The 11,331-nt window shown below is 41.0% G+C and overlaps 1 protein-coding gene across 1 annotated transcript; it reads left to right on the top strand.

Annotated features, from left to right (window-relative positions):
• LOC108660684 lies at positions 4,978-6,453 on the top strand. Its single transcript, XM_018114944.1, has one exon. The coding sequence runs from the start codon at positions 4,978-4,980 to the stop codon at positions 6,451-6,453; it is 1,476 nt and encodes a 491-aa protein (XP_017970433.1).

Raw genomic sequence — 11,331 nt, 5'->3', positions numbered from 1 at the left:
ATATATATATATATATATATATTGCATCATGCATATCATTGCATATAAATATTTCTGTTGTCGAGTTTAAGCCCCGATGATGGGATTTTTCGAAGATTTTGCGAAGGCGAGTATTTCTCAAAAAGTTTTCTAGGTGAAAAGATGTCCCCGAGTCCCACCAGTATGATGGGAGGGCTCGAGAAACATTTTTAATAAAAGGCTTTTGACTTGTATTAGGTTCATTATGCACGAAAACATTAGTTTTAAAGAAAAACGTATGATAACTCCGATGACGGGAATTATTCGTCGAATTTGCGAAGGCGAGTTTCTCGGATAATTCCCTAGGTGAGAGAATACCCCGAGTCCCACCAGTATGATGGGCGGATTCGGGAAAATATCCTCGATAAAAAGTTATTCGTCCGGCATTTTTATCTCACGCCATGCATTCATCTTGCTTCACATTTGCATTCCATTTTAGGATAAATAAGGGATAAAATAAGAGAATCATAACTAAGGAAATATAATAAAAGTCTAATAGGATAATCTAAAAATAGTACCGTTCATGGAACGGGAGTCCCGGGGGTGCTAATCCTTCCCCAGACGTAACCGTACTCCCGAACTTAGATCTAAAAAAACGTAGACCAGTTTAAGGTTCTTTTCAGTGGGCTAAAATTAATTTAAGGCTTCATTGATTAGAATCGAGTCAACAGGTGGCCAATCGCACTTAGTAAAAAAGATTGATGGCGACTCCTAATTTTTAATTTTTTAGAGTTTTTCACATCACGTCTGGCGATCGGGTTCCCGGACCCGCACGTTACGACAACTGGCGACTCCACTGGGGACTTCTGAAAGTCGAACCATTAAATAATAATAGGTTATCCAAGGCTTTAAATAATTTGATGTTTCCTTAGTGTTAATGATTTGTTCTGCATATTTTGTTTGGTGCATTCGTTTATTTCGCATTTGTTACTTTATTGCTTTTAATAATTATGGGGATTTAGGATAGAGGGATGTGAGAATGTTACTTTGAACTCAATGTTTTCCTTCACACACAGCACATTTTGCATTCATGCATAAACCCTCCACTCGGGTTACGTCCTTTTTAGGAGGGAGTTTAGTAGCTACGCTCTCGTGAGGTGATAACCTCCGCACGGGCTAGTGAAGACTCTCACTCAAATCCAACCTAGTCCGTTTGAAGCCTATAATGGGTGAGGACCGGGGTGCCTTACTAGTCCGCATGGACGACAATGAGGAACGATTTGGGAACCTTAGCTCTGTTTATAAACCCCGCTCAACATATAGAATACCGAGAGCAGCTTAACCCTAGGTAGGGCCATACCCGTGAGAGTATACCCTATAAATAGGTACACATGAAGGAATTTCTTCCACTCCCTCTATTTTAATTTTGCCACGAGATAATAAAGTATCGTGGAGTAGGCAGTAATACCCATGATATCGCTTATTATTCTCTCATTATTTTTAACACTCCACTCTTTCTTTTTGCCATACTAACTTAAGTTTATTTTGCTTGTCATGTGCATGTTACATGTTCATTTGCATGCATCGTAATTGCATATAGGAGAAATATTGGCTACACAACATTCAACCTAAGAGATCCCGGTTACATCCATGGCATCGTCATCAGCAGGTCCGCTCAACATATACATAAATGACTATGAGATAGAGTTACAGATGGGGCAGATTCAACAAGAAAAAGGAGACTGTTTGACTCAAGGACATATCCCAACTTTACCCGAGAGAGTTCACTTGGACCTTCAGTAGAATGACTTCACAAAGATGATAGGAATTTGGGAATAGTGGAGACGTGCTCACCGAGACAATTTTCAGAGCAAGTACGGACACATTGCATGGCTCTTACACGTACCTGTTGATGACCAGATGCTCCGAGCTATCGTCCAGTTTTGGGATCCTTCATACCGTTGCTTTGTCTTTAACAAGGTGGACATAACCCCTACCATAGAAAAGTACTCCTCTCTACTCCGGTAGATCATATGCAGCCTGACAAGATCTATTGGAAGGCCCAGAAGACGGGACACCGATGAAAGTTGGCCAAGTTGTTAGGAATGACTACGGTAGAAGTGGATCAACATCTGAAGAAGAAAGGAGACACAAAATGCCTTCCGTGGAGTTTCTTGAACGGATATATTAAAAAACACATGGATAATGAACAAGGTCTCCTAGCTTTCGCAATGGCAATCTATGGCTTAGTGGTCTTCCCAAAGGTTTTGGGTCACGTGGAGGTATCAGTCGTAGACTTCTTCGATCAGGTGACAAGGAGCATTAACCTGGCCTCATCCATCTTAGCTGAAACCTTCAGATCCTTGAATTTCTGTCGGTGCAAAGGTGAGGGACGATTCATCGGATGTGCCAAACTCTTAACCATATGGGTCAAAAGCCATTTCGAATGCAAAGAGAGTAAATTTCGAAAACCTTATTTGTCTGTAAGTTGCCCTATTCTTGAATTCTAAAAAAGTGTATGGCCCGACTGCAAGAGGAAAGAAGAGTGGGTCGCGAATCTCCGGACGTTAATGAGCGTGGAAGTAACTTGGAGAGCTCCATGGATGCCGCGAATGCAAGTGATGTATAAATGCAGAGACAAGTTGTGGGTGCTGCTGATGGGACCATGGGGAGCCATTAGCTATGCATCGATTATGGTACGGAGATAGTTCGGATCTGAGCAATTCGTGCCCATGACTCACCAACTCAACCAGTTAGAGTTTACATATGAAAAGCTGGAAACGTAAAACAAATTGAGGAAATTGCACAAGACTGAAAGAAAACGTGTCGAGTGGATCAAGGGAGGGTTGCCGATGAAGTCACCATAAGATATCATACTTGGCACGACCAAAAGGTGAAAGATGTTGTATGCCCCCCAAAAAATCCATCAAAACATCCCATAAACCCAAAACTTTAAAATGTCTTGTTAGAAAGCGAGTTGACAAGAAAAAAACTTGAAAAGGAGATGATGAATATGAAACGGAGACATGAGGATGAACTAGAAGAAGTGAAGAAAGAGACTACAAGAAAGGTATGAATGGCTTTGGAAGAGCGGGATGAGTGGCAAAGCAAGTTTGAGGAAGTGAACGTGACAAATTCTTCTCTGATAGCTAGAATGCAAGAACTCCAAAGTGTCAACAATGCTTTGCAACACGAGGTACGAAGACAAAAACAAACTATCCAAGAGTTGAGAAATGATTGCGGCTTGTTGGAAACTACCATGGAGGGCTATAAGGCATAGTATGACGCAGTAAGGCAAGAGTATTTCCAAATGAGGGAAAGAAATGATTCGTGCACACAAAGCCTTCAAAGGAAAGAAGCTGAAATGGGATGGATACTGAAACAGATGAGAGAAGTGGCATTTAAAGCACGAGTAATGGCAGACAAGATCGAAGAACTCAGGTGAGAGATTCTTCCAATGGATGAATTGAGTGAGCAGTTGATTGATCACCTTAGGATGGTTAGGGACCAATATGACAAAGTTGGTTTTTCCTTTTGGTAGTTATGTAATGATTTTAGATAAAGATGTAATCGGATATTTCAGTTTTATGGATGTGGATTTTCTTATGGTAAATGTTGGATGGTTAATATCTTTCCTATTTTTCTTTTCAATACATTTCACTTGCATCATAGTTGCATGATTCATATAAATAATAATAAATGACAATGCATTCATCAACATAAAATTCTAACTTATCCATTTGGCCTATAAAAGAACAAAATTCCAAAGAAACAAACTCTACACAGATACAACACAAAAGCTCGTTCTAAGATCATGGGGGACGAACACTAGGAGAGAATGGACAAGATCGAAAAAAAGCAAGAAGAGATCATGGGTCAGTTGTCAAAGATTTTGGAGTTGATATCGACAGATAAAGGGAAGAGAGTGGCTGGGAGTTCTGGTATGTCAGAAGATATTCAACAGACAGAAGCCAATACAGACCCCGTATATCCACCAGGATTCACACCACCACTAGCAAGGAATACGTCTATCCCCATGCCGTCCATAGGACAATATCCGTTCTTTGGGACGCTAGTGCCTACAGGGCCACCACCGATTTATGCCCAATAGAGGCCAATTGAAGGGACAAGTCCTTCAGACCCCATCTCTGTACCTGACCTGAACGATCCGAAGGAACAAGAGAAGCTCAAGTGTGGATCCGTTGAATCAAAGAACAATTTTGATACCCACCAGAAATTTGACATTTTTGAGGAAAGACTACGCATGATAGAAGGAATGGGAATGTATTGCTCTATGGATGCAATCAAACTCTGTCTCGTTCCAGATATGGTTATACCCCCAAAATTCAAAGTTTCAGACTTTGAAAAGTACGACAGAACTAAGTGCCTGGTCACACACATCACCATGTATTGCAGAAGGATGGCCGCATATGCCCATGATGACAAGCTCTTGATACATTGCTTCTAAGATAGCCTCACTAGTGCTACAGTAAAATGGTACGTTCAACTGGACCGCAATCGAATCCACACATGGAAAGACCTTGCTCGGGCGTTTGTGGCTCAATATAAGCATGTTACAGATATGGCTCCGGATCGTCTTTCTTTACAAAACATGGAGAAGAAACCCACTGAAAGCTTCAAAGAATATGCTCAAAGATGAAGGAATATGGCTTCTCAAATTCAGCCACCATTGACTGAGAAAGAGACCACCGTGATGTTCGTTAACACCCTGCGAGCCCCCTACTATGAACGGTTGGTCGGTAGTGTCACAAAAAACTTCGCTGATATGGTGATTTCAAGAGAGATGATAGAGACTGCCATTAAGCAAGGGAAGATAGAGGAGGTGATACAGCAAACACGAAGAAATGGGGAACTTTTAAGAAAAGGAAAGGAGAAGCCCAAGCTATCACTTCGGGACAACCCCAAGGAGGAAGCTACAACCCTTATCAGCCATATCCACCATACCCCTATTATCCAGTTGTGAATAACACTTCACAAAGCCCATACCTATATCCACCCATGCCAAATGCCTTTTCTAACCTATACCCATATGCTCCCATCCAACGAACATCTTACCCCACAAATATCCACCCACCTACTTCCACACCCGTTACAGCTTCAACCACACAACAAACAACACCTTCAAACAACCATACTACCAGTGAATCAAGAGGATGGCGAAACAAGCAAGAGAAAGTGCAGTTTGACCTAATCCCAATCCCATATGCTGAACTCTTCACTCAATTAGTTGCAAACCATCTAGTAACACCCTTATACATAGAGCCATTAAAACCTCCATTCCCGAGATGGTATGACGCTTCCGCCCATTGTGATTATCATTATGGAATCGAATGTCACTCGATTGAGAATTATATAGCATTCAAACATAAGGTGCAAGGGTTGATCAAGGCAAGAATCTTGAATTTTGAAAAGAAGCCGGAACAGAATGTTAACAACAACCCATTACCAAATCATACTAGGGCAGGGGTAAATGCAATTGAAGGGGAGATGAATGTTAAAAGGAACATCCGGAAAGTGGAAACCCCCATGGAGAAAGTGTTTAAAGCCTTGGTAAAGGCCTGTATGCTCGAGGTTTGGCCGAAACGTCTTGATATGAATGACTCGAGAGATATCCAAGGACCATACTGCTTATATCACAAAGGATGTGTGGGGCATTTAATTCAAGATTGTAGTTCTTTCCGGAAGGAAGTGCAAAGGATGATGGACGAATCAAAGATTGAATTCTACATGGAAGCCTCAGGGCCAGCAGTAAACATGATGACCAAAGATTCCACTCACCCAATGAAGATAAAACCTTTGACCATTTTCTATGAACCAAGAAGAGAGCCTGTGGAAGACAAAACCCAAGCCAAGATGACCATCGAAGTCCCTAAACCTTTCCCCTACAAAGATGACAAAGCTGTCCTGTGGAACTACAATTACAATGTACAAGTTTCAAATGCGGGAAAATGGATGGCCGAATCTCAAGATAATGCTGCAAATATAACTGGTGTTGGGGGGATTACCTGCAGCGAACGTTGCTATACACTAAAGGCATTGGAGAATCTCAGGAAGGAGAAGGGAAAAGAAAAAAAGCAAAATTCGAGAGAAGAAAAAGTGCAATCTCAAGAATCGACAGATGGCTCAAAGGGATCGGTGACGAAAAAAGAAGCTACCGAGGTCCTCAAGTTCATTAAACACAGTGAGTACAATGTGGTCGAGCAATTGAACAGGTTGCCTACTCGTATTTCACTACTATCTTTGCTCCTTAGCTCGGAACCACATAGGAACTCTTTGATGAAGATTCTGAACCAAGCATATGTGGATCACGACATTTCAGTTGAAAATTTAGACTACATCATTGGGAACATTTCAATGGGTAACATAATATCCTTTAGCGATGAAGAAATCCCTTCTAGAGGTAGGGGAAACTACAAAGCCTTGCATATCACTACCAAGTGTAAAGGCTGTACAGTCACAAAAAGTGTTGCTTGATAACGGATTGTCCTTGAATGTGATGCCCATGAGGACCTTAGCCCACTTACCCATCGACATGTCTTATATGAGAAAGAGCCAGATGATTGTGAGAACCTTTGATGGGACAAGGAGAGAAGTAATATGGGACATTGAGATACCGGTAGAAATCAGCCCGTGCACCTTTACCATTGAATTTCAGGTTATGGATATCGCTCCTTCATACAATTATTTGTTGGGAAGACCTTGGATCCACATGGTTGGGGCCATACCTTCATCGCTTCACCAAAAGGTTAAGTTCATCGTGGATGAAAAAATTGTATGTGTTAACGGGGAAAAGGACTTACTCATAAGCAAGCCAACAGATACTTCTTACATGGAAGCGGTGGAAGAAGTACTTGAATGTTCCTTCCGATTCTTCGAGTTCATTAACACCATATATGTTAAAGAATGAGCCACACCGCCTATTCCGAGGCTTTCCAAAACCACCAAGATGGCTGTCAGTCAGATAGTAGGGAAAGGATGCCGAGCAGGGACAGGACTGGGAAGAGAACTGCAAGGCATTAGAAGGCCCATACGTGTTACCAAAAATGAAGAAAAGTTTAGCCTAGGGTATAAGCCAACTAAGAAGGAAAGAGAAGAAATGATAGCCGAAAGAAAAAAGGAAAGGTTAGCTCGCTTTAAGGGGCATGAGTTGGGAATCCATGGAATGACATATCCTAATTTCTACGAGACATTTCGATCTGGAGGCTGCATTTTTCCTGAATCACTCACCGTTGGGAGCCGAGAATCAGTGTCAGCTTTAGGGGAAGCCTTTTCTGATTTATCAATATGTGCAACGGAGGAAGGTGAAGAGCAGCCAGGAAATGTGGATGTGATTCCTACTACATACCTCAAGCCACCGAATTTGAAGTTGAGTAGCTGGACCACCATGAGTTTACCAGTCACTTGTGATTCAATTTCAAAGTAATGCAAACTAAACATCCGTGCTTATGCCCAAGAGCATTGGAAATTTTATTTATCGGGCTTTTTATCATTTATCATTCTAATAAATTGACATACGTAGTGCATTTCTCATATCTCTCCTCATGGTTCACCATTTCCATTCTTGTCATCTCATTCCTTTATTTTAACTGTTTATCTATACAATAGCTCTACATCTTTCAATTCCCTTTACCTTCCAAGATTCCAAATAATGAACGTGAAGATGATAATGACAGTGGTTTTTAGGTTAATTTTGAAAAAGATACAAGTGTTAGTGAACTTGACAATACAAAAAACGTGAAAGATTATGATTTAACTCCAGACCTATTAAGACTAGTAGAACAGAAGAGGAGACAAATTGTCCCACATCAAGAGACACTTGAAACGATTAATTTGGAAAATGAAGATAATAAGAAAGAAGTTAGAATTGGTACGATGTTGGCGCTGACTGAAAAAGAAAAACTAATAAAGCTACTTTATGAATATGTAGATGTGTTTGCATGGTCCTATCAAGATATGCCAGGACTCAATACAGACATTGTAGCCCATAAACTGTCTTTGAAACCTGAATGCAAACCAATTAAGCAAAAGTTAGGAAGAATGAAATCTGAAATGCTGTTGAAAATTAAGGAAGAGGTGAAAAAGCAATTCGATGCAGGATTCTTGGAAGTAGCTAAGTACCCCGAATGGGTTGTAAATATTGTCCTAGTGCCTAAAAAAGATGGGAAGGTAAAAATGTGTGTGGACTATCGAGATTTGAATAGAGCTAGCCCAAAAGATAATTTTCCTTTGCCCCACATCGACACCCTCGTTGACAATACTGTTCGTCATTCCATGTTTTCCTTTATGGATGATTTTTCAAGGTATAACCAAATTAAGATGGCACCAGAGGATAGAGAAAAAACTACCTTCATAACTATGTGGGGAACCTTTTGTTATAAGGTAATGCCATTTGATTTGAAGAATGCTGAGGTAACTTATCAACGAGCCATGGTGACTCTTTTCCATGACATGATGCACAGAGAGGTTGAGGTGTATGTGGATGATATGATTGTAAAAGCTCACAAAATAGAGGACCATGTGACCAATCTTGAAAGGTTGTTTAAGAGGTTACAGAAATTTCAGCTCAGATTAAATCCGGCAAAATGCACCTTTAGAGTCACTTCAGGAAAGTTACTTGGTTTCGTCGTCAATAAAAGAAGAATAGAAGTTGACCCGAATAAGGTTCAAGCAATCTGTGATTTGCCTCCTCCCAAAACGCATAAAGAGGTTTGGGGATTCTTGGGAAGTTTGAATTATATAGCCCGGTTCATATCACAACTCACACTCAAATGTGACCCGATCTTCAAGCTCTTTCGTAAACACAATCTTGGGGCATGGAACGAGGAGTGCCAAGTTGCTTTTGACAAGGTTAAAGAATATCTATTAAGTCCGCCAGTATTGGTACCACCTGTGGCCGGGAGACCCCTCTTCTTGTACTTGACAATAAATGAAGGATCCATGGGATGTGTGTTGAGACAGCATGATGAAACTGGTAAGAAAGAAAGGGCAGTTTACTACTTGAGTAAAAAGTTCACTGAGTACGAGTCCAAGTATTCCTCGTTGGAAAAAAAATGTTGTGCTTTAGCATGGATGACGCATCGACTCAAGCAGTACATGCTATATCATACCACTTGGCTCATTACGAAGTTGGATCTTATTAAATACGTCTTCGAGAAACCATCCTTATCAGGTAGAGTGGCAAGATGGCAAGTGTTGTTGTCTGAATATGATATTGCATATGTGTCCCAAAAAGCTATCAAAGGAAGTGCAATCTCAGATTTTCTGGCGAAAAGGGTGGAGGAGGATTATGAACCAATGGAGTTTGAGTTCCCAGATGAGGACTTGATGTCGGTTTGTCAAACAAATAAGGAGGAATTAGAAGAGAAAGAGAATTGGAAGATGTTTTTCGACGGAGCTTCGAATGCCTTGGGGCATGGCATAGGGGTCATGTTAGTGTCACCAGAAGGAGATCATTATCCCGTCATAGCTAAACTCAACTTCTATTGCACCAATAATGTGGCCAAATATGAAGCTTGTGTCATGGGTCTTCAGACAACAATCGAGAGGAAAATTCACATTTTGGAAGTATATGGGGATTCTGCTTTAGTCATTTATCAGTTTCAAGGAGAATGAGAGACACGCGACTCCAAGTTAGTCCGGTATCATAAGTATGTTTCAAAGTTGATTGAAAATTTTGATAAGATTCGCTTCACCCATTTGCCCCGAGAGGAGAACCAAATGGCTGATGCATTAGCCACGCTGGCAGCAATGTTCAAAGTTGGTACCGATGTCAAGATTCAACCCATCATGATTAATCTTCGAGAGTGCCCCGCACACTGCTCCAGTGTAGAGGGAGAAGTAGACGGGAAACCATGGTACCATGATATTGTGCATTATCTCAAGTTCCAGCTCTATCCGGAACAAAGCTCAAAAAATGATAAGAAAACCATTAGAAGGTTGGCAATGAATTTCTTCTTAGATAGGGACATCTTGTACAAGAAAAATAGGGATCAAGTGCTTTTGAGATGTGTGGATTCAGTCGAAGCTCGGAGAATAGTTGAGGAAGTTCACGAAGGAATTTGTGGGGCACATGCAAGTGGGCATATGTTGGCAAGACAGGTCATGAGAGTAGGATATTACTGGCTCACATTGGAAACAGATTGTATAGATTTCGCTCGAAATGTCACAAGTGTCAGATATACGCAAACAGAATCCACACTCCTGCAAATTCACTGAATGTACTGACATCACCATGGCCATTCTCAATGTGGGGCATAAATGTGATTGGGTTAATAACCTCGAAGGCATCAAATGGGTATCGGTTTATTCTGGTGGCGATTGACTACTTTACTAAGTGGGTAGAAACAGCATCTTATGCCAATGTGACCCAGAAAGTGGTATGTAAGTTCATCCAAAAAGAAATAATATGCCGTTATGGTCTCCCGAAAAGGATCATCACAGATAACGCTAGTAACCTCAATGGTTCGATGATGAAAGAGGTTTGTGCCAAGTTCAAAATCAAGCATCACAATTCAACGCCTTATCGCCCAAAGATGAATGGAGCGGTAGAAGCAGCCAACAAGAACATCAAAAGGATAATTGAAAATATGACAGATGTATACAAAGACTGGCATGAGAAGTTACCCTTTGCTTTGCATGCTTATCGCATAATAGTCTGAACTTCCACGGGAGCTACGTCGTTCTCTTTTGTGTATGGGATGGAAGTAGTTTTGCCAATTGAAGTAGAAATCCCTTCCCTAAGGGTCCTTAAAGAAGTACAGTTGGAAGAAACCGAATGGGTTAACGCTTGTTATGAGCAATTGAATCTCATAGAAGAAAAAAGGTTGACAGCTCTTTGCCATGGGCAGTTATATCAAAAGAGAATGATGAGGGCATATGGCAAGAAGGCACATCCTCGACAATTCCAATAAGGAGAGTTAGTATTGAAAAGAATTCTCTCGAACCAGCAAGATCCTCGTGGGAAATGGACGCCGAATTGGGAAGGACCATTTGTGGTGAGGAAAGCTTTTTCAGGAAGAGCATTAATTTTGGCAGAGATGGACGGAAGGGAGCTTTCTAACCCAGTGAATGTTGATGCTGTCAAGAAATATTTTGTGTAAAAAAAAAAAAATTTCAAGTTGAAAACCTGAAAATGCGGCTTGAATCTGGGAGATATGTTTAGGGTGAAAACCCGAAAGGGCAGTCTAGACACGAAGGAGGTCCAAGTACCACAAGGGCTTAACACAGAAGAGGTGAAAATCATGATTCGAGATGTTTAGACAAAAGATAAGGGAGCTGACGATTGTGCCTGTTTCGGGATAAAATTTCAAGACTAATGTCAATATCTATCGGAACAGTCATTAAGAAAGAACT

Source organism: Theobroma cacao, chromosome 2 (assembly GCF_000208745.1).
Source record: "Theobroma cacao cultivar B97-61/B2 chromosome 2, Criollo_cocoa_genome_V2, whole genome shotgun sequence".
Classification (NCBI taxonomy): Eukaryota; Viridiplantae; Streptophyta; class Magnoliopsida; order Malvales; family Malvaceae; genus Theobroma; species Theobroma cacao.
The sequence above is the reverse complement of the archived record's forward strand: the minus strand, read 5'-3'. Positions and strand labels throughout refer to the sequence as shown.